The sequence below is a fragment of the Caloenas nicobarica genome, chromosome 23 (genome assembly GCF_036013445.1).
Source record: "Caloenas nicobarica isolate bCalNic1 chromosome 23, bCalNic1.hap1, whole genome shotgun sequence".
NCBI lineage: Eukaryota > Metazoa > Chordata > Aves > Columbiformes > Columbidae > Caloenas > Caloenas nicobarica.
This window is the reverse complement of record NC_088267.1, coordinates 2,767,067-2,795,026: the sequence shown is the minus strand read 5'-3', so window position 1 is coordinate 2,795,026 and position 27,960 is coordinate 2,767,067. Positions and strand designations below refer to the sequence as shown.

Genomic DNA, 27,960 nt, shown 5'->3' with positions numbered 1-27,960 from the left:
GTCACTAAAACGGTTTATTATATAAAGCCGTAGGAAATACACAGGAGGCTGAGGTGCAGGACACTTCCTTCTAGAGACTGCTCCAAGCTCCTCAGAATAGCAAACGCACAAACTCTGATTTACCTGCATCAAAGCTTTCAAACGAGGGTTTAACAAGGATCCGCATACAGAGTTAACACCACTTCAGCATGCATAACATTTTCTGTTCCTAAGTGAGGCCTGGGAGGGGAGGGCTAGCCCCTTCATCTTGCGGTTGGTTACAAAATGACAGATATTCATGACAAAAAAAAAAAAAAGAGTACAAAAGAAAAAAAAACAAACACAAGGAGATGCTTTCAGAAAAGCACATGGCTGTGTAAGCAGGAAAGCAGGGTCAGCACAAGTGCCCCAGCAAGACAGAAGCAAAAGGGCTGTAGAGACAAGGCAGGCGTGAGCGTCCCACTGCAGAGGAGCCTTGGGGGACCAGAGCCAGCTCGGCCGGCAGGCAGGGACGGCTCCAGCCCTTGGGTGACTCTGGGAAGGCTCAAGGTGCCCCATTTTACACAGTCAGGGCCAACGCAGGGACTGGGGAGTTGCAAAGTCCCTCCGCATGGCAGCCCAGGTGTCACCTTTGCTTTGCTGTAATTTGGGACACAGCGAGGGACGAGTGTGGCCGGGGGAGCCCCTGCGCTCCCGCAGACTCTCCCCACCAGCGTCCCAGAGCATCTTGTGGGGGGAAACCAGTGGCCAGGACCCACCAGCCCCAGCCCAGACAATGTGGGCGCAGCCGTGGGAGATCACAGTGCAGATGGACAGGAATGGGGCAGGGAGAGGGTGGGGGCAGAAGCCCCCAGACCTGCAAGCAATTTGAGCTCCTCATCCACATCCAAGTGAGAGCACCTCCACAGAGATGTGCACAGCAAAGGGTCTGGCCCGCAAACGGTGAGCTGGCTACAGAAATCCAGGTGGATCCCACCTGGCAGGACTCACGCTCTTCTGGCCGCGCTCCAGCCTGGTGTCTCCAAACCTCCCAAATGGGGCACAGAGGGCCCTGCGCGCCCGCCAGCCGCACACACGGACAGGCTGTGCTGCAAACCATCCGCCACGCCGGCAGCACGGCCGCGCCTCAGGGACCAGGAGCTGCTGCCTGACATCACACAGAGCGAGGGAAGCACATGGGGAAAGAGAAAAGTCAGCGCTGTGCCAGGCGAGCAAATACATGCTGCCAGCGTGCAGACCCAGCACCCAACGCCGAAGCTGTTGCTGCCCTTTGCTCAGCTGGGGCCCTGGGCTCAGCTCGTGCCTGGTCAGACAGGAAGCAAAAAGAAAGAGTAAATAATGGGGGGGGATCTTGAAGCTCCTTTTTCAACTTTATTTAGCTTTGACTCTGCACAGAGCCATAGCATAGCGTACTCTAGCCTTCAGGGAGGGGCACAGGAATCCCCTGCACACACCGCGGTTTGGGGTCAGCCCCCATCTCCTGTGCCTTGTGCCCGGCCCCTGGAACGTTGTGGGGGTGTCTGGCACAAAGACCCTGAAGAATAGAGAAAGGCCCTGCCCCACGGTGTCCTCGGAGGCTCATAGGTCGCTGCTGCAGTCACGGCACAGGATCTCATCGTTGTCAGGGATGAAGCCTTTCCCGACCAGCGAGGTGTTGCAGCGGGCGCAGTTAAAACAATTATGGTGCCAGTGACGGTCCTCAAAAGAGACATATTTACCACCGCCAAAGCCTAGGGGAGGGACAGAGCACAGCGTTAGAACCCCTGGGGAAACCGGGACGAGCTTCCCACACAGACCGGGTCTTGGCCTGTTTGTCTCCCAGTCAGGTCTTCTGCTGCACTGTGGCACCCAAACACTCCAGGACCAAACACATCTGAAATACGAATCTCCACTCTTCACGGGGGAAGAGGACCAAAATGATTTCACACCAGATTTTGTAGGGTTGAGATTCTCAGAATCACCGTTTTCTCCCCAGAGAGGAGCAGGGAACGGAGCTGCACCACCACAGCAAACGAGGGGGCTGTCGGGAGCGCTGCCGGAGCAGCTCCTTCCAAGGATGGTGCTGGTGAAACTCTGGGAAGAGCCCAGGCCCGGGCTCCTGTGTGGCTCCGCGGGCAGCTTCCTTCCTCTGCCGACAGCCGCTGCACTTGTGGGCTGTGACCCCCTTCTCCCCACGACTGCGACAAACCGATAAGGAGCAGATGGCAAGCGGGGTGCCCAGGAGCTCCCTGTCCTCAGCCAGAGTCACCCTCTGAGTCACCCGCTGACTCACGGCTTTGCCGGCCTTCCCAGCAGCAGGAGACAAGAGCTGCGAAGGGAAAGGCCAAGTGGGGGAGGACAGGAAGGCGGCCAGACCCTCCCAGGGGTTTCTGCAGAAGAGGAGCCCCTGCTCCCCCTGGCTTAGGCAGGGACAGCAGGTCCAGACCCCCCTGCAGCAGCTGCTGCTCCAGCTGGGGCTGGAAGTCTCTGGCTTTCCCTGTCTATGAGCAACGTTTCCACAGGATGTGGCAACCAGTCTCAAACAAGGCAAGCTGGAGACAGGAGATCACACTGTGAGGGGTCATTTTGGGAGCCTTTACCCCTGGGCAGAGGGAATTCCTCACAAGGGGCGCAGTCCACCCTAGGGCCACTGTAACAGAGATCCTCTCTCATTGGGTTCCTTGGAAAGCGGCTGCAGTCATGTCTGTGGGGGACATGCCTGAGGGCACCTTGCACTCCCCTGCCTGTGTCCCTGGGAGGCCTCAAGTGCCTGGAGACACGTGAGCAAGGACACGTATGAGCATCGTATGGGCCTGAGGCACACGTGCACTCGAGGGGGCAGCTCCACCCAGAGAAGTCGCCACACGTCTGGAAACAGGGCAGGTCATGCCCTGCTCTGCAGAGCGCCCTGTGACCAGGGCTGTTGTGCTCACCCGTGATGGGCTTGGTGCAGGCGCTGCACTTCTTGGCGTAGAGGTTCCCGAAGCACTTGATGCAGTACGGGTTGTCATCCTGGGAGGTGAACTGCTGCCCAGCCAGCGGGGTCTTGCAGCCTGTGCAGACGAAACACTCCTTGTGCCACGGCTCGTCCCGGTAAGTCACTCCTCCCTTGGTCAGGGTCTGCGGGAAGAGAGCGCGCGCTGGTGACGTACAGGGACATGGGCTGCAGCGCGGAGCAGCAGTGGGAGGGGTGCTGGCGCCTGAACCCTTCTCTGCTGCATCTCCGAGAGGAGTGGGGAGCACATCCCTGGACCAGAGAACTCAGGGCTTTGGGCTGTCCGGCCAGACGTACCTTTTTGCAACGAGTGCAGCGAGGAGCAAACTTGCTCTCATAACAGGGGACACAGTAATAATCCTTCTGGTCTGGGATGAAGGACCGTGACCCGATGGGCTGCTGGCAGCTGCTGCAGATGAAGCAATGCTCATGCCAGGTTTGTCCATTGTACTCCAGCTTACGGGATCCTGCAGGGAGAGCCGCACGTGTTGTGACAGGAGGGAGCAGCACACGCAGGGGACACGGGAGGCTGCGCAGGACAAGCTGTGGTGCTGCACACCCGCTCTGTGCCTGCCCTCCCACAAGCAGCTGGAGCCGATGGCCCCAGGCCCGCCCCCCCATCGCAAGGGGAGGCTGCGGGAACCTGCCCCCAGCACCCGCCTGTCCTAACCCATATCTGAAGATGGAGCCAGAATGGCCAAGCAAAGACACTCCTCTGCCTCAGGCCATCTGCAGAGACGCACACACCATCAGTCATTCCTTCTCGTCGGCACACACCAGAAAATGCCCAGGAAACCCTTTGTGATCTCCTCCCCAGCCTACTTCCCCATGACAAAGGGGAACGGACAGGGCTTCTGTGGTGATTGCAGCTCAGGATCCTGCTGTCCTGCCGGACAAGCCAAGTGCCTGGCCCACTCTTTGCAGTGACAGCGCGGCAGGAGAGCAGAAATTGAGCTCTCGTCCTTGCTGCCCTGGTGATGGATGCTGCAGCCCTGGCCAACAACCCTGGGACCAGGAACAAACTGCAGCGCTCGAGTCTGCCCGCTCCTACCTGGCATGACAGTCTTCTCGCAGGCAATGCACTTGGAGGAGAACTCGCTGCAGTAGCAGTCATTGCACAGCAGCTCCTCGCCTTGGCAGGTGAACGGCTCATCGGCCAGAGAGCGATCGCAGCGGAAGCAACGGAAGCAGTGCTCGTGGTAATGGCGATCCTCGTAGTACAGCTCCTGGGGAGGACAGCGAGGTGAGGGGGGGACCGATGGCCCCAGGGAGCCACCCTGCCCAGCCGTGGGGCCCCGTCCTCACCCTGCAGTCGTGGCCAATCAGCTCTTTGCACTCATCGCAGGTGTTGGCGAAGTGCGCATCGTAGCAGGGGATACAGTATGGGCCATTGTCCATCTGGATGTACTTGCGCCCGTACAAGGACTCCTTGCAGTTGTCGCAGTCGAAGCACTCTGTCATGGTGCCAGCCTGAGGGCCTCCTTCACCTGCTGCGAGACCAGTGGAGACGCTGGGTCAGTGTCAGCTTACGCTGCCTGCCATGAACCTGCCACCTCCAGAGGACAAGGACCGTGAGTCCCTGCGCTGAGCCAACAAAGAGCTGCTGTCGGGACAGGACAGACCTGAGCTGCTGCACCTGCTCCGTGGCTGCACGCGCTGCCAAAAAAGCCCGCACACGTTCAGGGCCTGGGAGGAATCTTGCTTTGGCTTTATACTCAAGTTCGACAGCCGGAGCACTTAGGCACTCCAGAGACCCCCGCTCAGCTACCAGCATGGCCCGGACCAGCGGCAGATTCCTCCTGATGGCCGTGAGCTGATGCTCTGCCTGATGGGGCTGTCATCGTTGTGAATTCTGGAACTTCTCCAGAACTTTCAAGCAGCTGCTCCACAGGGGAGCAGAAACCAGGCACCCTGCACTGTGCCTGGCTATGAAGCCACATATATGAAGCCAGCAAACCCTTTTGCACATGTTGTTCCTTCTGTTTGGTTTAACCTGGTTATTCCTAAATATGGAGTTTTCCACTTGCAAAATCACACCCTTCTTTAATACAGGTCGCTATCAAGTGTAGACAAGCCCATGGAATTACATCTGAGCAGTCAGCTGGAGAGCGCCCCATGCTGCAGTTTTCTTCATGAACCCACCCACTTCAGAAAGAGCTATTAGGGCTCTGTCTACAGTTTAGCACTTAATGGGGCCAGGAGCTCACCCCAGCCCCTGCCTCCCTTCTCGGGGCTCCCCGGCCAGGCAGCCCCAGGGCAGGAGCTGATCCAGACAGCCCTGACTCACAGCACTGAGCTCCCCAGGGCTATTCTTGGTCCAGCCACACAGCTCCCAGCTGTTGTCATGCCTGGTATGTGCCGATAGCACTGCCGGTGAATAAATCTAGTGTTCCCAGATGCCTACGTGACCAGCAGCAGGGGAACAAAGTCCCTTTTCAGATGCTCTCAGTACCCGGCTGTCACCTGCCCTGCTGACCACCCCACAGCCTCCCGCACAGTCTGCCCCGGGGAGCCAGGGGGTGCCAGGAGCCAACCTGGACCTGCTGCCCAGCTCTGCCCCAATCCTCCCTGATCCTCACCGCCCGACAGCAGCTCCCGCAGCCCCAGCACCCGCGGGGCTCCCGGCCGCTGCTCACCCGCCTCCTCCTCGGCCGCCCCACTTGCCTGTGCTCCCTGCAGCCACCCGGGACCTTTCTCTCTGGCAAAGAATGAAAATCCAATTAATAACCCTCCTCCTCCCAGCCCTGTTGAAGGGAACTTTCCAAGGTGTGTCTGTAATAAAAGGGCCTCTGACGAGCACTCCTACCCTGGGAGCCGTGGTACCGCCAGAGCGGGGAGCTGCCATGTTTGCTCAATGGGCTGCACTTTATCTCTGTGGTCCTGTAACACGGGGTCAGAGGACGTAAATGTGAGGAAAGGAAAAGCAGCTTGATGGAGAAGCCCTGAGTTTTACCCGTGACACAGACCCAGCCTCCAAGCACTGCTGCGCCTGACCCAGACACTGTCCCTCCGCAAGCCCCGGTCCCCAAACTCAAAACAAGGCACATGCTCCTGGCAGTGCCAGTGCTGCTCTCCTCTGCCACGAGGACAGCTGGCACTGCTGAGCCCCCCAGAGCCCCTTGGGCAGCACTAAGGAAGACCCTAAAGCAGCGTGCCACGCTTGCTGCCGCTTTGAGTGGCTTCTCCCCAAAGTCTACCTATGCCTGTTGCACGCTGTGTGCACCAAGCTCCTGCTCTCCAGGCTGCGGGGTCTGCGCGGGCTGGGGATGCGCAGGTGGCAGATGCCGGGGCTGCGGATGCTGGGGTGGCGGATGCCGGGGCTGCCAGCAGAGCAAGTCCCGGAGCATCACGTGGCTGAGGCTGCTGTGGGAGTGCAGGGGATCAGACTCCGCGCTGCCTTTTCCCCAGAAAAAAGAACAGGCCCAGGAAGTTTGCTCAGGGTTATTTGTATTAGATAAGCCGTTTGCTCTCTTTGTTCTGCTCCCGCATGTGGTGCTGGGCAGGGGTGTCACAGCCCTACGCGATGCCAAAGCAAACTCTGCATCTTCGCCCCTGAGGACATTGCACTGCCAGAGACCAAGTTCACAGCGAAGAGGAAGGTGGGACGAAAGAAAGAGAGTAAAAGAAATAGTAGAAAACCCCACAATTCTTACTGCGATTGTAATGAGGAACCTGGAAATCATCTCCATTCATGAAGAAAAGAGGTGGAGTTTTAACATGGATTAAAAAAATCTTTGAGACTCAGATTCAGAAGGCACAACATAGGCAGTCACCGTGCGTGCTAATTAGCACGCGCTCACACTCTGCAGCCTGCGCCACCCTGTAAACGCTAGCTGTGTGCAAGGCTGATGCAAGGAACGCCTTCAAGTACCAACCAAGGTGTTGCCCTAAAGCGACGGGGCTGCAGTTGCCGAGTGCTCGCTTGCCCATTACCAGATGGCTGCGGTCCCTGTGGGACAAGGTCTACTGGAGCAGGTGCCTTGTACGTGGGGACAGTGGAGCTGGATGCGGGGTATTCTCTCAGCTGTTTGCTGGCTGTCTGAGGACAAAAATAAACACCAGATATATGTCTGCCAGCTGCTTACCCTTTCCCTTTGACAGATATAGTCATGCTCATGGAGGAAAGGAAGTTCAGTTCCTCTCCTGTGCCCATGAACAAACAGATTTGGGAACAAGAGCTCCTCTCACAAACAACATTTAAAGTGCTCCAGGATGCAAATCTGATCAGTCTGGAACAGAGCTGAGAATAGCTTCACGTATGAGAAAGGTCAGCGATTTGTCAAGGACGCACAGCAGAGTCCACTTTCTAATTAGAGAATAACATACACCTAACACCACCCCGGTGTCATTGTCCGCAACAAGAGAGCAGATGGCTTAGCAACAGCCCCAGAGACTATTACATTAATTTTAGTGTCTATAAACTCGGGACCTATTATGCAAAGGAGGCCGTACAGACTGTCCAGGGCCAGGCTTTCTGCTACACGCAATCACTTAAGGGTTTAACCAGCCTTTCGAGATGATTCCTGCCACAACGAACTCCTTCAGCGAGAGGTCTCATGTATACGATGAACCTATAACCCTGTGTAACTTCACACCAGTTTGTTGTTCGTTGTCAGGTCACAACCAGCTGCTCCATGAAGTGATCCTAGAGCAACCCAAGGGAAACACTTAATCCTTCCAGGACGCAGGAACAGACCTGCCTTTCACTGTCTGTCAGGTTCCTGCCTATTCCCGTCTCCCTGGGCTGCTCTGAGCGCAGCCCGTGCGGCTGCAGGTCACACCTAAACAGACACGCAGAGGGAAAGCACAACCCGCCGGGACAGGCGAGCGCTCCCCATGTAAGGATGAAACCGTCCAGGGACAAGGCTTTGGAAGACAGTCCTCAATGCGCTCCAAGGTCAGAAGAGGAGAAGAACGCTTTTTGTTCCTGTTGGCTATCCAGAACCATTATGGGTCCTGGAATCTGCGTGAAATTGTTTCTGCTTGCTGCCGACCCTAAAAGGGAAACCAGCTGCCTGCTCTGAGGAGCAGCCCCAGCCCCTCTGTTAGGCTGGGAACGTTTTCAGTCCACGTTTCCTGACACCAGTGCTGTGGATCTGCTCAGGGTCACTGCGCGGCACAGCTGGGGCCGGCGCGGCCAGCCCAGGGGCACCCCGGGGGTTCCTCTGCACATCCTCACGCCGCTGCCTCTGTCTGCACCTCTCGCTCTGCTCCCAAACTCATGAGCGCACCTGTAGACCTGGCGCAGTGGGAACAACATCCCCCATCTGCTGTTAAAGCAGATCCTGCTCTCAGGTGAGGCTGTAGGCAGTTTGCCAGAAAGGTGCGAGTGTTTCGGCAGGGTACCGCAGCCGGAGCCAGCCCGCACGCGGCACCGTGGGAGCCGTGTTGCATCAAGCCCTCACCCGCTGGCTCCAGCACCTCTGAGTCACGTCCCGCCCTCGGATCTGGCCCCCAAGCTGCCGCCCAGCCCGAGCCTCCGCAGACAGCTCGGAGACCTCCAGTACCAAGGGATGCTCGGGGGGCAGAGTCCTCGCGGAGACCATCGGCACAGCCACGGACCTCTCCTGGCCAGGATGACCGTAATATGCAGAAAGACGCTGGAGCCAAGTTTCAGGGAGTGTCACTGGTCACAGTGTGACCAGAGGAGCAACAGTCATGGTCCAGGGAAACGGCTGCTCGTATCAGTTCACAAAAAGGAGGAAGGAACAAGCATGCCACTGCTTTCTGGACTCCTGCTCCCTCCTCCTCTCAAGCACATTAGCCATCCCATTTAAGAGAGAAGGATATAGTCCCGTTCAGATATGCTAATGCTGGTATCAAAACCAGCAGAGTGTGTACTGAGAGCAAGCGCACACAATCCTCAGGCTGTCCTCGTGTGTGGCAGCCCTGGGGCACACCACCAGCACAGCCCAGCACCGCCAGCGCCGCTGCAGTGGCTGCCAGTGCTGCACTGCACCAGCTCACGCTGCATCCCCGCAGCAGAACACGCACACAATTCCCGTCTGCTTGGGGCGTCTCAGCCTCAACAGCCCCAGCAAAAACACCACCAGCTAGTGGGTGCTCGACAAATCACATCACGGGAGTCTGCCGGTGTCAGATCCACAAATTCCCCCAGTTTTTCTCTTTCAACTAGAAAACTGGGCAAGAATGAGGAACGTGTTGCCTGTGCAGAGCTGAATAGGCCGTTCAGACATTTTGAGCAGACCGTACATTAACCATCATCCTACTGGTAACAGACAGCACCGCAAGAACACAAAACAACCCAATACTCATCAACTACACAAAACAAATTAATGGGCAGCCCCCAGACCCCAGGTTTCACACCAGGTCTAGGCAGAAGCTAATCCGGACAGTGAAATGCCCGTTGCTTAGAAGTGGTATAATTTATCTGTGAACCATCTTTGCCTGTGTCATTATGAAGTGATGGACAAGAAAAGGTGGTGGGAAGGGATTGTAACTGGATGAGGTTTCACCAAGAAAGCCGTGAAGAGAGTATATATAAATGTACGTGAAACTAACATTGGTATACGTGGTGCTTCATGTTAACCTGCTTGTTGTAGCATGTTTTCTTGTTCACTGAAATTACCATCTTGCACAAGGAGCAAAGCCCCCTGCATGAAGTCAGTACTTGCCAAAAACAAGCATATGCCCACGAGGATAAAATAGGAGAAGGCATCCATGCCCCAAACTCACGAGAGAACTCTGCTGCACAGACCCTGGGATGTCTTAAACCTTCCCAACGCAGAAGCCCAGTGAGATCTCTGTAATGTCCTATTACAGAAAGAAAAAGGGAGTCCCAAAGAATAAGCATGTTGTGAGGATTATAATCTAACAACGAAAGTTTGGTTTTGGATTGAATTGATTTATGCCCATGGAACCCACCAAAGCTGGCCCATAGCCATACAAATGCCTGACTGCTTATCCAACTGCACAAATCCAGGGCTCCGGCAATAATGTTTCAAAATCTCTTTGCCCCATGAAATAAAGGTCATATCCAGTATACTAGAACTCAAACATGAAAGCATGACAGGAAATGACTAACTGCACACTGAGGCCAAGTTACCTTCATCTTAGATCTGCTCAGCACACAAGAATCTTGCAATTCAAACAGACATCTCGGCCGATATGCAGAAAAAATAATCTGACTGCTCTAGTTGCTAGTTCTTGGAGTCTGTGCATCTCAGTACGCATATCACTCCAAAATAAAGGAATTCCGCTCTATTTCCCAAAAGTTCTCTTACAATTCTAGCCTTATGCTGTAGTTTTCACTTTTCTGTCCCTTAGAGGCAGCTGTTTTTTAAACTGAGGATGAAGCCATTCTTACTTCCAAGGTGATACATAATTTAAGTTAGCGATTATAAAGCTTTTTGTAGTCCCTGAATAAAAGGTACTTATGAGATTATCCCTCTATTTTGCACATAAAGGGAATCGAGGGGCTGCTTCAGGCTTGCTTCCGAGCACCCGTCAGCGCGTGGACAGACCGTGCAGCCACGGGGCACGTCCTGTGCTCACATGCAGAAAAGCAAACCCGTGTGGCCTGGGCCCAACCCCTTAAAACTGTCTTCTCCAGAAAGCCTGGCCGCTCTTTTGCTGATTAAAGCTCTGCTCAACTTCAGGGTTGTTTTTTTTTTAATAAACAAAACAACTTTACGTACAGTAGCCAGTAGCACGAGAAGTCATTTAAACCAGCCATGTTTTATTTAATGCACGCCTATCACTTAAAGGGCAAAGTGAATTTTTTCACCAAATTTGGTCAAAATATTTCCTTTTCCCAAGCTGATTTTTTGTCTCCCAAACATAAGCATTCGTAGCTCGTTTCTTGCATACTGGCAGATATACTGACTGAGAAAGGTAACCTGCATTGGAACCCTGGCAGTTTTGTGCCTTTCAGGGCTCTCCACCTGCACACAAAAGCAGCGGAGAGAAGAGAAAGGCAGGAAGGTGACGGGGACACACTGCAGCGACACACGGGTGCCACACGAGCTCTTGCCCAGCAGCCTCTCTCCCACCGTCCCGACCACCGACCAGGGGCCTCTCCACCTGTGTTATTTGTGCGAGATGTCAGGACAGTCTCTGTCTAAAGTGCTTTTTACAGCTGCTGGTGTCCTTGCAAGCAAAGGCAATTCCAGCGCTGGAGCCCGCAGCATGTGAGCAGCTTCTAAATCTGGGGAAGGACTGAATTCTGGCAAAGACAAATTGTCTCGGGTTACCATCCCCAGAAGTGTTTGCCTGCGGTCTGAAACAAAACTAAGATCGTTTGTTGCCTGGGAGATGCCGTATGCACCAGCTGCAGCCCTCCTGAAAAAGGCGTAACGGAGCCCTCGGGAGCACGAGAGAGCGCAGAACGGGGACAAATGGGATCCTTGAGAAGATCACCGCTTCTTTTAGCCACTGCCCTGCCAACGTCCAGCTGAAACAAGTTTCCTCCTTCTGCGGCTGAAGATTTCCCTACTAGCTGACCTGGTCATCAGGTGTCATTTACTTTTACAGTACAGGGCTGATTACCTTCAAATCCGTCTCCTTGTTAAAGCATTTCTCACTGGCACCTTTAAAAATTACTCTTAAATACTGCACATTTTAAATAATATAAGCCATCCATTATAACTGTCACATATTTTACACAAAACCTCTAAGAAATAACGCCTCGCAAGGACTAGAAAGAAGTTTGCGAGATGCAATGAGCTTTCCAATTTCGGCCACACTGCGCTGCCATTCCTGGAGATGGAGAGTCTTTGGTGGCACCTATGAAAGGGAACACTGGTGACACATCCAAAAGACTAAGTGGAAACAGCTCTATTAAGAGGCACGAATGCTCGCAAAGTTTATGAACGCCTTTATATCACACAGCTACACATCGAGGATCACGGGCTTTGCTGCAACGAGACACCCTCAATGCCCTAATAGCCCTCCCTCTGTTCTATGCGACCAGAACAAAAACGCTGCTCACAGGCTATTTGTCCTACATCGGCAAACCCCTGGAAACAAAAAGCCGGAGCGGTTCTCCGTTACCTTGCATTGCCGAATGTGACGGAGCAGCACAAAGCCCGGCAGCACCGCACCGGCAGCGCGAGTTGGCTCCGCAGGGACGGACAGCGAGAGCAGGTGCCACCAGCCTGAGACTCGCACCAGTAAATCGTCACTTCGCCAGCAAAACGCTCAAGTGCTTGCCCAGAAACAAAAGCGGTCGCATCATAACCCCGAGGGTGACATCAGCGCAGGGATTGCATTTCCTACGGAGGTTTAAATGTCATTACTTGTGACTGGAAATTGGACACTTAAATTCAAGTTACTCTAGGTTTTCATAAGACACATAAGAACTCCAATTCCAACTTTGTGTAGATATATTTCACTTCCAAACCCGTCTATTTCTCAATGTCACGATGACAGAAAAAAGAGAGAACAAGCAAAACTCCTCACAGAAAGTGAAAAGCTAATGAATATCATTATTAGCCTGACTTACCAAGTCAGGTGCTAACGAGGTAGGAAGCAGAAATCATTGATTTCCACTGGAACGGGTCAGTGTTATCCAAACAGCATGATCTACTTGGGGCTCGGTTCCCCAAAGTCTCTGGATTGGCCTCTTCCACTTTTATTCCAAGCTCTGCTCTGTGTCTTCTTCTGAAGCTCTAACTCGAAGCTATCAAGGGTCTGACAGCACTTACTCCATCGTTCTCAGTCGAGTCACAGTTTCACAGAGCACAAAGCACAACACGTCTGTGCATCTGGTCCAACGCCTTCCCCAGCCTAAGCCGCGTTTCTGATTCTCCAGCTCTTTGGGTTCTCCAAAAGCAACACATCCAGACTTCTACACAAGCACAACGGGCCAGATTTAATCTTCCTGGGAATTACATGATGTTCGCATAGGGTTGAGAAATACTAGAAATAAAACTTCTCTTGGCTGAGTTATATGCAACACACTGTGTACTTTTTGCTATTCATGACTCTTCAGTAAGTACCACTATTACTCCACGTGCTCCAGAACCCTCTGAGGTAGGCACAGCAGCAATTTTCTCGAAATGAAGTGTTCACTGAGTTAAAGATAGCCACTGAAACACCTTAAACACCTAAAACACCGACTTTTCTAGTTGAAGATTTCCATGTGGTGAGAAAAGAGGCAAATGAGAATAACTAATCCTCCTTCGAGGACACAATCCAAAGATTAGTTTATTTACTTGGAAAGTAGTTTATTTCCATGACTCCATACTGCAAATAACAGAAATATATATGATGATCCAGTGCAAGATCATAAATGCAAGAGCATTCCGTACCTCTCATAGGATTGTTGCTTCTTCAGTTCCCTAACAGCTGTCACCAGCAAAAACATTATTTATCCTTATAATACCTGCAGGGCAGGGAGTTATTTTATCTCCCTCCTGGGATTTGCACCTCAGAAGGTTTTGGCACAAGGCAAGCCTGGTAGAACTAAAAATGGAACCAAGATCCAAGTCCCCGTCCATCTTTCTTCTCCTCCTGAGATGCAGCACATATCCCCGTCATTCGAGAAATAAGGTTGCTTTCCAGTTTACAGCAACAACATGTGTCCAGGATGGGCTCTAAACTGGTCAGATGCAGCTTGAAAAAATCAGCTGCTAATTGTTTTTACAATTTGTGTTTCGTATTAAAAAGCCTCCCAAAGACCTCAGGAGGCAGAGCTCAGCCTGGAAAGGATTTTTATGGTTACACTGTAAACCCACAGCAAGCAGGGATCTAGAACGGAAATAGTTCATTACAGCTAAAATACCGAGATCCCGGGTTCTGCCTGAAGCAGCTGGGATTATTTCTCTAGTTAAGCAAATTCCTGTTACTGAAACCCACTCTGATATTTAAAGAAATTTGGAGAAGGTGCTGAGTAGTCGCTCTTCTTCCCAGATAACAAGATCGGAACCATATTAATTGATGAGTTCCTAAGAAAACACTTGAAATTTGAGCAAACAAATTCAAAATATCAAGGCCATATTTACATTCCAGGGTAATAATTAAATATTTAATAGCTTGTGGCTCCAGTATTCTAGATTTTTCTATGCACCAGAATACTTCGTCATGTAAAAAAACATCTGTAGCAGCTGGAAGACATTCATTTGGCCTGCTAAGATTCATTAGTTTAAAAATACATCAATAAAGCTTTCATTTTATTTCCAAAAAGCTAACACTGCTGCTTTCAGCTCTATTAGGGTGCTTGGTGAATAATGCTTATGCAACGTTCTCAGCAGGAGGTATCAGATGCCACCGTTTCACAAATGCATACAAATAATATGTTAGCTAAAACAAGTCTTGTATTTAGGTTAATGCTCTTCTGTACTAAGTCAAGTCATTATTCACAGCAATATGAAAACCAGCTTGCAAACAATTCAATCCTTATTTTTATTCTTTCTCCTATGCTCCCAAATTCCCAGTGCTGAAATCTACTTTTAAAAATTACTGCTGAAATTTCTCTTCAGAAGTAGGATTCACATACCTGTTTTAAAAAAAACCCTACAAAACATAAGCCTCTGTGCATGCCTTTTCTCTCCAAGAAGTTCCTGCATAATCTTAATAACAGCTTTTTAAAAATCGAGTAAACAAGAGGCGAAGCTGAGATCATTAAAAGAAAAAAAAAAAAAAAAAGTTGGATTTGGCTTAGTATGCATAGGGTTCACTTTTCTGGCCAAGAGTTTGCAAAGGGTTATTTATTGGCTGGCCATTTCTCTTTTGCTGGAAGATGCTGAGATTTTAGCAAAGTTTCTGCAGAGTATGCAGCAGCATTCGGCAGTTGCTCAGCTAATGAGTTAAATCAGCACAGCTCTCTGATGACATGAAGATTACGGGTGTAGGAAAAGGGAATGCTTGGAGAGGGGAACTTTCAGCAGTCACCACCAAACTGCGGTTAAAACAGACACCAATGACTCCATTCAGCTCCCAAACCTCAGACAGTTTCCATTTTCTCAGTAACAAAGCATTTTTGTGGAGTGAGGTAACGGGCTCCATCTGCCAGCTCTAACTGCACTAAGATTTCCGAGAGCTGGAGGGGGCCTGCCCAGCCCCAACGCGGGGACACGAAGGGACAAAGCTGTGATGGGACAGTCGGGGAAAGGAGCCTCTTGGGGACCGTCACACAAACTCTTCTGGGAGTCTGATCAGAAGTAGCCGCAATGAGCTCCAACCGGTGCACAGCTGCAGAGCACGAGAGACGGAGGAAAAAGACTTTTCACTGCAGAGCAACCGGGACAGGAGGAGCAGGAGACAAACGGGTGCTGCAGGTTCGGTGTTCAGCAACCACCACAGAAGTGTCCCGAGTGCAGAGCAGTGTGATTCAGAAGTGAACGCGGGCCCGTGAGCACACGTTGCGAGATGCACAGGGCAAAGACGCCAGTTCTCTAACCATCGGTCTTTATTTCTGCAGATCAGACGCAGCCTCCCAGACACGCACTGATGCAAACCAAGGAGGAGCTTTTCAATATCAGCAGATCAGGGCTACGCTCCCACCGCTGCTGCTGATTCACCGAACAGCTTCACACAACTTCCTTCTCACCTGCACATCTGGTTCTCCCATCTAAAGCAAAGGCAATTTTGCAGTTGGTTTTCTGAAGGCCTTTGCATTCCTGTAGCACTTTCTCCTGAAGTTCTGAAAATGTTAGTATCGACCTCCTCACCCTTTAGTTTACTACCACACACCCCGCTGGATACCTGGAGAACGCAGCTGGCGAGTGACAGACCTCCTTTCCCAGCCAGGACAAAACATCTCCCAAGCCAGTTTTCTTCCTACAAAGAATGCTGCTGTCAAATCTCAAAAATCCACGCTACTAAGACTAGCCTCAGTGCAAGGTCAGCCAAAGAGGACTTCCATCAGGGATGCGCTCTGCTAGAGAAGGCTCCCTGGAGGTTATAAGAATAGCACAGTCAAGCCCAGATGGCAACAATGTGCAGAGCACATTCCCAGCAAACGCAGTGACTGGGCAGAGGACTATGCAAAACGAAGTCCGCCCCAATTTCTGCCGTCTGCTAGTTAAACACTGAAGTCAAGGCTGAGACCTTTGGGAGAGGTCAGGATAGTCTTACAGGCTCTCAAGATATTGCTTTTGTTCTCACTATTTGCTTCTCAATTCCTTTGTTAAAAGATATGAATCTCTCTGTAAGGCAGTTATTTGGAGCCAAGAGTTTAGATATTATTGCAAAACATACGCTTAAAAGAGACTGGAAATGATGTTGGCAGTGTTACAGAGGGGAGCAAAGCGCAGCTTTGGGTCAAAACAAAAAAAAATAAATCTAAGCTAGTAAGCAATTCCCATGTGATAGTTTAGGAGAGCCAGCAAAATCTTCTAGAAAGAAAACAATACTGTGAGAACGAAGCTAACAAGAGCTGGCTCTTGGAAAAATGAAACGGTCAGTAATGGGCCAGAGCATTGCCAACAGCGCACATCCAAGAGGATCTTTCTGGGAAACCAACCCAAGCCCTTATGCAGGAAAGCCCTGAGGGACCAAGGTCCTTGAGGCTAAAAGCTGGCAAATTGCTTCATCAGTTAAGCTTGGTCCCAGTGTTTTCTACTGTGTAAGAATAATTTGTTTTAGCCTACAGGTCTCTATGGAGCAACGGGTAAATTCAGGCTGCTTCCTCTGGGAAGGGGAAGCCCTGCCCAGCGGGACGTTTTTAGGTTTCCCACCATCGCTGACATCCCCTCAGCCCAAAACCCGTCCCAGCGCGCTCCGGCCGTCGGCTTTGCTTCGCTCCCGGTGCTGCCGCGGCACAGCCGGCGTTACCCGCTGGGAACGTCACCCGGCCGTTTCAGCCAGCACTCGCCACAAAAATGTGTCATAATGACCGTGCCTCCACAAAAGCATCTTCTGGAGACTCATTTGCCCCAAATGGACACAGTTAGAGCAATTATTCTGATGTATCTTGTTTTCCGGAGGGATAAAGAAGAGACCTTGCTCTGTCTCTCTGTTTCAGAGAGATTACTGTACCAGGAAGAAGGTGCACTGATGCAGAGTGATAAGGGCAAGGCTTTTGTTTGCAGTCTTCTCTTTCATTTCCAGTCCAGCTAGTCACAGTTACAGTACAGAGAGGACAATGAACATGATCTCTAACTGTGCTTCTGTGCTGGCAGAGAAAAATCCTGCATTGGCAGGAGATATCAAGGTGCCGTCTAATGACTTTCCTCCTCTTCCAACTCCTTTTCTGATTCATGTTGGCATCTTCCTTGTGATTGACCTAAATAACATGTTCGGGCAACACTGGAAGCATTTCTGCCTCATACTTCAATAGCAGCAAGATCTCCGCAGCTGGAAAGAGTATTTCTCAGGGAAGTCAGAGCACAGGTGGCTTAGGAGTGTCTTTCCCAAGAAAGGAAGAGAAGCCCCTGTCTTGTCTCATTTCATCAGCAAGGCTTCCTGGCTGCAGGAGAACAAAGGTTGCCCAGGAGCAGAGAAAACACACGTTACGTCTGTGCCCAAGGCCCAGCTAATCTGAACAATGTGGGCAGAGTATTCGGTTACCTCATTTCCAGGTGTGCTGTCAGTATGAGCCACGACTGGCTTGGGATGAAAGAGGAAAAACTGTTCCTAGATCTGGACTTGTCTGCATCGTTCATGGTAATTATTGCCCGGCAGCCTTTAATCCTGTAATGTCATATCGCACCCTCAGTCCTCAGGTTCTCTATAACCTTTTGATCACCGCTTGCCATTCCACCACTGAAGAGGCTGCAGGACAGGGTGCAAGACCGCACGGTCCCACCAGAGCCAAAGGCATGGCAGCCCTCGGGGAGAGGAGAGCAGAGAACATCCTTCTGCAGTGGCTTCGGCAGGCAGCCACCTTCAGACACACAGCGATTACGTGTGTTGGCAACAGACAAGCACTTCAGCAGTTGTATATCCCAACAATTATAGGACCTCTCCAGCTATTCACTCCAGCACCTTTCGTAACGTAACACAGGAACACAGGGACAATCCAAATCCCATCACCCCACAGTGGCTTCTGCACAGAAAGATTTTTGATCCTCTCCCAATCTCATTCTTTCCTTTACCTTAAACTTAGGTACTCCTGGTAACCACATAGATATCTCGCTTCCTTACAATGCCCCGCGGACTACTGACCTCGATGTTGTCTTCCAGCAATGGCCTTCACAGGCTGTGTGCTGAGTAAATGAAAAAGTCAAGTCAATTGAGAATGCGTTCTTGCCAACCAGGAAATGGCCTGCGAGGAAATACAGGGAAGTATTTAGATGCTGCATGGGCGGCCACAGCAGTTCCAGCTCCCAGGTGAGGAAGCACCAGCCTGGGGTTTGGCACCACACCGTGTGAGGCAGGCATTAGATCCTCAGCAGCATCGCAGACCTCTTTCTTATTCAAAGGACACACATAAATACAGTTCCCCTGTACTTGATCTGTACCACTTCTTCATCAGGTAATCAAGCTTCAAAACTAAAGCAGAGAAGATGCAAGTAAAATGCACATGTCTTTGTGCTACCGCATGCCTGTTTAGTCCACAACAGCTAGCCTGTATCTGTTATCTCTACATTTTTTATTAGCTCATGTTTGCTTTGGCTGCACATCCAAGCAGTCATTTAACCAGAGTGAGAGAGGAAAATCTTGGACTCTCAACAATGGCCAAACAGCTTAATCTGCCACTGGGGACAATGACTTGACTCCTATTGGCGTTTAGTGCTGGCAGGGTCAAGTGTAACATGTGCTGAAGGAAGCACTAGGGAAGCAGATCTGTGGCCGTTCCAACAACACAGAGTTTCCTTGAGCTATTCAGAGGTCCCCTTCCCCGCGTGTGCAGGGAACACAGCTCCAGCTGTCCCGTCACCTGCACTGGCTTCCCCACGCGCTGGATTTATGGCACTGGGGCCGCTCACAGCTCCAGGTTAGATACAGCACATTCCTCTGCCTTACAGCTCAGACACTCACAACTAAGTTAGGAAGCAGTGGAGATGATGCACTTGGCATCAGCCACCAGGTTGGTGCTGGAAGATAATTTATATTCCTGAACAGAACTGGCACTGGCCAGGTTAGGCATAAACATCAACAAACTTTCGTCCAGCGATGACACCAACCAGAAGGGTCTAGAATTAATATTTATCCATGGTGCCGATTTAAGTTTTTCTTTTTTTTTTTTTTTTTTGTATTTGAGAAGTTCAAAATGTTTTCTATAAAAGATATCTGCAGTTTGCAAGCCCAGGACAATCTACAGTAATATAGTCAGAGGCAAATAAAAATTATATGAATGACTGTTAACAATCAGATGACCACAGGCCAAATAAAGCCAAAGTAAGACTGCACCAAGAACAAGAACATAAATTTCAGGATTTTTATTCCATGGCTGTTCGGATTCTGTGCTAAAACATTTCTAAATAACTCTTGATTAACTATTAACTTAGCCCTAATGGACATGTCTTTCTGATTCCTCCCTGAGTAATATTATCCTCTCAGTGGGCTCCTGTTGAGTAAGGGCAGAATCATTTGTTAAAGCTGTTCTCCATTTAGCAAATATCAACAGACACAAAATGAGTCACCCAGCAGAGGCAGTTCTGCTAGGATGAAATACAGGAAGGTGGAAGCCATGTGGCATTCTTCAATTTCCCCTTTCCTTTCACAATCAGACCCTTGATATTTTCTTCAACAGGAAAACTGACACTCCACCCCCCTGTAAACTGCTGACAATTGTGTTTTACACCTGGCAAAATCAGAGCAAAACGGAAGGAAGAGAAGAAACAAAGACCAAGGACTTTTCTCAGCAACTACATCTCCACAGAATGGAGCATTTTTCTTTCCAGCTGGAGCTAAAGACTCACCACTATTGGGTTTTTTTAACAGCATAAACCATTTACATTTGTTTTTGTGACATCACTGGAAATAACACTAAGTTCTCTCTGAATTTTTCCAGTTTGGCCATCAAAATTGCACCTATTTCAGCAGAAATAGTCCAAGTCCCCTAAGGAATGAGGCGTAGCAGCTTGCGCTCTGGAATCGAACTCTACAGGAAAAGAAAAGCGTGTGTGATCAGGGCAACCACAATGACATGGGCCAGGAAAGAGGCTCCTGCCTTTCTTCCCCGCGATGATCTCAGGGCTGAGCCACCCAGCTGCGTCCTCGGACACCGCAGCTGTTTCAGAGCCCGCTCGAAATCGAACTGCCGTGTAAACAGGAAGCGGAGCTGACAGCAGACGCGCTGCAGATGGCTGCAAACGCTGCAGAGGGAACGGCAGCGACCTACCGTCCTCCCAGAGACCGAGGAACCGGCCCGATCCTCGGCACACGAGTCACCGCTCGGCTTCCGCGGATGTTGTTCTGCAGGTGGGGGAAACGCACGGATTTTTCCACAAGAGGCACCTCAAAAACATCCAACGTGGAGAGACGGTGGTGCTGCAGAAGCCGAGACCATGGAACTGTTTACAGGGCTTCCTGCAAGGGAATTCTGGATATTTCCAACCACCATCCTGCCTTCTGTGAGTCCGCACCACTCTCTGGGTACAGCTTTAAGGAGTTCTCCTCCAAACCCATACATTTGCTGTAAAGCATCCACTATAATTAGTGCCCACACCTAACTATACTGCCTGTATTTTTGTCTCCTATGCTACGCCACCAGTCTTAAAAGTATGCAAAATTACAGTCCTGGCTTGGTAAGAATTAAACTAACGCTCACAACTCTGTGCCTCTAAGGAAGTGGCCAGCAAGAGAACCATACGGTCTCCATCCTAGCAAAAGGAAAGAAAATTGCACAAAAATAAGAAAGGAGCAATGTCAGAATTGCCCTTTCCCGCTGGTGGCCTCCCTAGTGGGACATTAAACCACATTTTGACAAAGCAAATTAGGGAAATGTGGCAGCTACAACACCCTTGTGAACACCAGAAAAACGCTACTCCAGCCAAACGCAGATATTTCAATAGCAGACTCCTATGGAAATAGCCAAGAAAATGCTTCTCAAAAACGCACAGTAAAGCAATATTTGACAATCACACTTCCATAGCAGCTAGAAGTGTAATTCCTACTAACCCAGGCAAACTATGAAGTACATTGAACATTTCCATGAATTCTCATGAAAGATCAAACTGATTAATGTAACTGCAAGTACAAAACACTGACAAAATTGGAAACCAGAAAACATCACCTGCAAGAAAACATAAGTCTGAAACAAAACTGTGCCCACTAAAAAAAAAGAAATTTGAAAAGTTGCTGAGCTATTTTTTAACAGTGAGACCCAAACAGTGACTTTTGAGCCTTTGTTTAAGACACACACGAAAATCCCAGGACGGTGTAGTCTTTCCCCATACCAACCCTGGGATTCTCTGGAAGCATAGCAACCGGTTAGGATGTGGCAAAAAATTCTCTATACTACGTTTAAGCATTTCGTTTCGGTTTACTTCCAGGTTTATTAGTTGGATAGAGTTTCAGAGCTTTCTTAATAAAATACAGGTTAAGCATTGCAAGTTTACAGCCTGGGAAAGAGGCCGAAAGATGATTTTTTTTTTTTTTTCTTTTTTTTAGAAAGCGGTGCAAGCTGCGCTTCCCGGGACAAACCGAAGTGGGGCTCTCCGAGCGAGCCACATCCCGGGGAACCACAAAGCAAACCCGGCCGGGGTCCCGCGGGGATGCCCCGTCCCCGGACAGCGCCGGGAACACCCGCCGCGGAGGGACCGTCCCCTCCAGCCCCCCGCTCCCCCGGGGCAGCCCCTGGGGCAGCCCCCGCCGCCGCCCCGCGACCGCCCCGACCCGCCCGGGGGTTACGGGGGCCAAAGCGGCGGCAGCGCCCGCTCCCCGCTGGGCTCCCGCCGCCGCCGGCCCAGCCTGTCCGACCCACCTGGTCGGTGTCCCGGGCCCGCTCGCTGCTCGCCCGGCGCTGGGCAGGCTAGGCTCGGCTCGGCTCGGCGCTGCTGCCCGGCCCCGCCCGGCACGGGAGAGGGCGGAGCCGGCGGGCTGGGCCCCCGCTGCCCGCCCCGCACACCCGCTCGCTGCGGGACCGGGTTGCGCCGGGGGGTGCGGGCGGGACGGTCCCTCCCGCCCGGGAGCCCCCGCCCGGATGTTTCCCGTGCGCGGCGGAGAAGACCCCGCTCCGGAGCCGGCGGGCCCGCGTTAAACCCTTCGCTTCCCCGTCAGCTCCCGAGCGGCCATGCCGAGCCCGCCCCGCCGCTCAGCAGGGCGGGGAGCGGCGGCGCCGGGAGCGCCGGGCGGCTGCGGGCTCCTCGGCCACCGGGCAGCGGAGAAACGCACCGAGCGTGCCGGTTCCGGCTCGCGGAGCTGCCCCCGCCGGGCCCGCGGCTCCCCCTCCCGGCAGCGCCGGCTCCTCACGGCGCTGCGGGTCCCGCCCGGGCCGCACGGGGCGAGCGAGAGCCCGGGAGCCCCCGGCGGGTCCTTCCTGCCATGAAGTTCAAGCCGGGCCCGGGCGCCCCCGCCGCCCCTCCCGCCTGGGCCGGGACTCCAGCGCGGGTTCGGCCGCCGATTAGCAGCGGCCCGCGCTCCCAGCGCACAGCACCGGCGCGGCTGAGCTGGGCTGTGTTCGGCGCGGCGGGGCTGGTACCGGGCCGGGCCTCGGGGACGCACCGCCGGTCTCCATGGAGACGGCGCCATCGCCCGGCGAGCCTCGCGCGCGACCTCTGACCCGCCCAGCCCCGCCCCTTCCGGCGCGTGCTCTGCGGCTGGAGTTTAGCGGCGCGGCCGCGGGACAGCGGGGACACGCGGTGGGGACACGCGGTGGGGACACGCACCCGCGCTGCCGGCGCCGCGGCGGGGAGCGGAGGCCGCCGCCATGTCGTCCGCCTTCAGGAAAGCCGCCAAGTCGGGGCAGCGCCCGCACCGCGAGCGGGCACAGGTCGGTGCGCGGGGCCGGGCCGGGCCGGGCCGTACCGGGCGCGGCGCCGGTGGCCGCACATGCTGTCCCTGTGTTCCCTCCTAGCCCGCCGCGCGGAAGAAGCTGGGCCTGCTGGAGAAGAAGAAGGACTACCGGCTCCGAGCAGAGTGAGTGGGGGTTCGGCCGCGGGCCGGCCGGTACCGGCGGCCGCGGGGTCACCGGGAGCGGCCCCAGCACCGCGGGGCACAGGTCGCAGACAGTTAAACATCACAGCATCGTTTGGTTGGAAAGACCCTCAAGATCATCGAGTCCAACCGTAACCCAAACCCCCTCCGGCACGTCCCTGGTCCAAGGCCTTTCCGTGGAGAAATTTGTCACCATGTCCAATTGTTGTGATTAATGTCACCATGTCCAATTGCTGTGATTAATACAAAACTTAGAAGCATTATCTTCCATCTTTAATGCCTAATTCTGAGATCTAGGAGTCCAAAGCAGCTCGGCAAGCTTTGCAGGATGGGCGAACGCGCTTCCATTGCTCCTGGACCGCTGTTAGACCCTGTTCGTTTCCAGCTTTGTTAAGGAATAAACTGCAAAGCCAAAGTCGTTTGTCGGTGTCCGGCTCTTTCTGTGGAGCCTTGTCTGCTGTCTCAGAGCTCTGGGCACCACTTGGAAGGAGCCCGCATCGCATCAGGGGGTGTGAACATGGAGAAACTGCTGAGCAACTTCTGGTTTTGTTTTCTTTTTTTCCCCAGTGACTATCGCAGGAAACAGAATGCCCTCAGGGCACTTCAAAAGAAAGCTCTGGACAAGAATCCTGATGAGTTCTACTTTAAAATGATACGCACGGAGCTCCGGGTGAGGATCCACATTACCTTCAAGCAGGGTTACACTCTGTTGCTCTAAGTAACGTATTTTTTTGTTCCGCCTTGTTTAGTTTTTAATTTATGAATTAGTGAATGAATTAGCAAACTTGATTTGGTGCCTGTGGAAGGCTTTGAAGAAAATGAGGAGCAAAGGACAAAAAGGCTCTTTTGCTTTTATTATTAGGAAGCCTAGTACACTATAGCTGGAATGGTGTCTGTCTGCACGTGCTGTGTTCTGTCTGGTTTTAGGATGGAGTTCATGTAATAAAGCAGCCAAAGAATGAAGTGACTCCCGAACAGATGAAGTTGATGAGGACACAGGATATTAAATATGTGGAAATGAAAAGAGTGGCAGAAGCCAAGGTAATATTTCGCTTTTTTCTTGTTTTCTAGTTTTCTCAGAATTGTTCTTTTGATTGTGTTTTTTCTTGTTGTTGGCTATTGTGTTTATGTTTAGTGAAATCTGATTTGTGTCGTACTGGAAATGATAGATGAAAATGTCAGTGGAGCCCTGTATATAGAACTTAAAGATATACTGAATAACAAAAACTATACTATGCATTATTATAAAACATGGCAATTTCTTATTTAAATTTCAGGCATTAAACATGTACTCTTGCTTCTCATATTTATAAAGAATTGAGGATTATTGTTACTGAAGTGGGTTGTTTGAATATGGTAGCGGCCAGTCAACAGAAATATGACCCACTTCTGAAAATGTTTTATGCTCTGATGTTGATCCACACACCATCACTGCAGATTAAAAAAGTCAGCTTTGAATTTTCCTTCACACTTTGCTAGTAATTTCATGGTAATCATTCCTACTTCGTCTGCCATAGGGATAACTTACTGTTTTGAAAATGGATTTGTACCTATTTGGCTGGGTAATACTGGACATTACTGTTAATTTCTACTCTCAAAGGTTATGAAGACATGACATAAATATAGACTAGATCTATTTTCAAAGATTAAAAAGGAAGGAAGAGTTCAGATGTTTGAGAAACAAACAGGAATTTGCTTCAGGGAGAAATGATTTGCCTTGTTAAGGATGTTTGGCAAAACATGAACTTTTCTGTCCTGTAGAAAATCGAGAGGCTGAAGTCGGAGCTCCATCTCCTGGATGCTGAGGGGAAGAGACCAAACAAGCACGTGTTCTTCTTGGATACCAAAAAAGAAGGTGAGATTTAAATAGGTTTTATCAGAAAACTTGTTCTGAGAAGTTTTATTGTAGGCTGTTTAAAACAGTACGGTGCTTGCTTTATGCTGTTATAACGAAATATTGTTTTTTTCAGGAATAATAGTTCAGTTGCTCTAGAAATCTCTTTTGATTATTAGATTAGACCTCAGTTCTGCAGGAGCTGCGTTGCTGAGGCTTCCATCGCTGACTGTACTTAAGTTACACGTTTGGAAGGTTTGCTGAGCATTAGTCCAAGAAGTCCATGTGAGTTTATTCCTAAATTTATTTTTATTTATAGTTCAGGAGTTTGATCTTGCAACTCATCTGGATACTGTTCCGGAGCTCGTAGATAGAGTGTACAACCGACCGACCATCGCAACGTTGCAGAAGGAGACACTGAAAGGAGCTACTGATCCTGCCCACTTAAAGGTACTTCGCACTGCCACTATTTGTATTAGAGTTTTCTCAATGTCTTAAGCACTAAAGGGGATGTGTTGGACCATTGTGGAGAAGAACAAAGTTGTTCTTTTGTCTTAGAATTTTTATTGGTGACACAGGCTGTAGTGGATGTCACTTGATCATCAAGTGCCTACAATCAGATCATCTGGACGGACACGGAGAACTTGCTCAGCTGTATAAATCAACAGTTGTGACGTATGGGCTAGAAAGGAATGGTATTGATATGATTAGGCAGTTTCCTTGGCAAAATTTATATATTTTTCCTCTGTTACGATGACACAGGACTATCTTTTCATTAGTTTGCTGCAGTTTTAAATGTGATTTCTTTTTTTTTCAGCATCCACTGTTAAGTCTACCCTTGCACCCCTGAATAGTGAGGAGAAGAAGTTTATTCCAACACAGATGTATCTGTTGTTGAGTTTCTGATTTCCTGGTTTTCTTCAGTTAGGTTCTCAGCCTGAAGTGGCTTGAGATTCAGGGTGTATTTCCCCGATTCTTCTTAAAGACATTTGAGCTATAGTCTCACTTCCCAGCTTTCCTAATTTAAAGAGTTTAATGATCCTTCAGGATGAATTGCTTATGCAATCAACTTTGATACCAAAGTTTTAATATCACAGCACTTCTGTCCTAGAAGTAGCTACACTGGGCTTTAACACTAAATATCGCTTAATTAGTTTAGATATATTGGGCAGTCCTATAAGCTTGAATTGATATGTGTCAAGTAAAAATAAAAGTGGCTAAAATTACTGATTGGTAAATTTGTAACCTGTTGTTTTGTGAACCAGATGTCAGGTAACAAACACCCGGTGGTCCCTTTTTTCTTGCCAGCTTTCTCGGCTTGGCTTCTCAGTAAAGCAGTTGGACGAGTTGTAGACTGGCAAGTTTTCTCCTCTAAATGTCTGAGTCATATTTTAAGCGTGTTGGGAGCTGTTCTCCTTATTTTAATTACTTAAATCACACCTGCAGTAATACCGTTTTTGTGCTGGGAAAGCCATTCGCTCTTCGTAGGTAAACATGACCAAACAAGCTGCATTTTGGGAGGCCTCTGTGCAGTTTCTGAGCACTTCAGGAATTGGTCTCTGGTCTTTCTTCTTTCTCCTCCCTTTCATTGGGGAGTTAAATGTTATCTTGCACTCAACATTGAAATACAAAGGATTTAGAAAAATGAAATTCCAGCCATTTACTGAAGAAGGCTACACAGCATCTAAACTAGGTTAGAAGAGGGTTGATTATTTTTGTGTGTGTGTGTTTGGATTTAGGAGATTAAAACAAGCACAAAGAATTAAGTCCTAACTAGAAAACCTCTAGTACGAGAATCAAGACGTTAAAATGGTTCTCTGGAATCTAGCCACGGAATTTAAGCAGCATTCTTTAATATGATGATTATTATTTAAAAATGTTAAAAATATTTGTGAGCTCCAAGTGCCTCAGAATAGGTCAGTTATAGACGATAGTGTTTTGTTGTTCTCTCTGTCTTAAAAATGCCTTTTTTTTCTTCAGAAATTAGCCCAGCAAAGGAAGAATCAGTATGACCTCCTGAAGCAGCGCATTGAGAGAGAAAAGGCCATGTTTGTTGTTGCACAGAAAATCCAAACACGTAAAGATCTTTTGGTGAGGGATTTAGTTCTGGTTCTTTGAATCTGTTTCTTTAAGGTCATTAGGTCTAGTTCTGTATGGATGTGTTTCTTCACTCTGATTTTTATACTGATGTTTCCAGATAATTCCTAACAATAAGCAATCCTCTTTTAATATGGAAAAAGTGGGGAGATGAAGCATTCCAATTGTGCCACGGCTAGAAAGTCATATCTGCTACTCCAACTCCTACCATGTCAACAAGGACAAAGACAACTTTGAAATGATGCTCACAAGTCTTTTCTAAAATACCATTGACATCTCTCAAGCACCAAACTAATAATTTCAAGTAGCAGAGGCAAGGAGCTGTTGGTGTAGGTTATGAGGAGATTTTAAAAATTGCAATGACCCAAAAATTCAGTGGTGCTTTAGAACAAAACAGATTTTGCCTGACAACCTAAAGGCAGAAATAAAATTCCCACCTAAGCTGGGGAAAGTGACCATTTTTCACTAATGTCTTGTCAGTTGCAGACAGGGACTTCCTTATTTATAGGAGAGTGTTTGGTTTTTTTTCTTCTCCCAAGCCAGCAATTATATTTTTTCTTCTTTTTTTCCAGGACAAAACTCACAAAGTAAAGGTGAAGAAAGAGACAACAACTGGTCCGGCTATTTACAAATTCAAATTTCAGCGGAAACGTTAGACATTCCATTAAATATGTGTTACCATCTTTGCTTAGAAAGAAAGAGAATTCTCATGAAGGGCTGATAACACCCCACCAGTTTGTTTGTCACTGCAGCCTAGCACTTTGGTAAAACAAATTACTGTTGGCCTGTGGTAGCCATAAATATATTGTATCTAATTAATTGATTAATAAATCAGAGTTTGTTCTCTTGGTATTTACAGCGGGAAGCCACAAAGAGGTGCCTGAGCGCCCTAGTAATATGAACCATAAACAATCCCTGAAAAGTCAAGGTCAAAATTAAGAGACTGGGAGGTGAGTTGCGCACAGCCCAGCGATAGAAAAGCTGCTCTGGGGTCGGTACGTTCAGCTCTGGCCAGTGGAACGTGACACGTCTGAAACTGTAAGAGATTTCAGGTCAGCTTCTTAGCTTGCTTTTCAAGCAGGTTAAAGTTGAATTATTATCTTTATAATCATTCCCTGCCAGTGCCTCC

The 27,960-nt window shown here is 50.1% G+C and overlaps 2 protein-coding genes across 5 annotated transcripts; one reads left to right on the top strand and one right to left on the bottom strand.

Annotated features, from left to right (window-relative positions):
• Window positions 1-21,972, bottom strand: FHL3 (four and a half LIM domains 3). Of its 4 annotated transcripts, none has more exons than XM_065650509.1 (6): window positions 21,729-21,972; window positions 4,259-4,443; window positions 4,005-4,179; window positions 3,251-3,420; window positions 2,892-3,078; window positions 1-1,709 (listed from the first exon to the last, which is right to left on the bottom strand). In XM_065650509.1, exons 2-6 carry the CDS (start codon window positions 4,412-4,414, stop codon window positions 1,558-1,560), a joined length of 840 nt encoding a protein of 279 aa, XP_065506581.1. In that variant the 5' UTR covers window positions 4,415-4,443; window positions 21,729-21,972; the 3' UTR covers window positions 1-1,557. The 4 variants fall into 4 exon arrangements, with proteins under 4 accessions (XP_065506581.1, XP_065506580.1, XP_065506577.1 ...); XM_065650508.1 differs by having other exon boundaries at window positions 4,259-4,440; window positions 21,729-21,797; XM_065650505.1 differs by lacking the exon at window positions 21,729-21,972 and adding an exon at window positions 11,966-12,126.
• A 588-nt stretch (window positions 21,973-22,560) lies between these two features.
• UTP11 (UTP11 small subunit processome component) lies at window positions 22,561-27,689 on the top strand. Its single transcript, XM_065650669.1, has 8 exons — window positions 22,561-22,736; window positions 22,821-22,882; window positions 23,468-23,570; window positions 23,828-23,941; window positions 24,662-24,755; window positions 25,054-25,184; window positions 26,715-26,825; window positions 27,404-27,689. Exons 1-8 carry the CDS (start codon window positions 22,674-22,676, stop codon window positions 27,485-27,487), a joined length of 762 nt encoding a protein of 253 aa, XP_065506741.1. The 5' UTR covers window positions 22,561-22,673; the 3' UTR covers window positions 27,488-27,689.
• The last annotated feature ends 271 nt before the right edge of the window (window positions 27,690-27,960 follow it).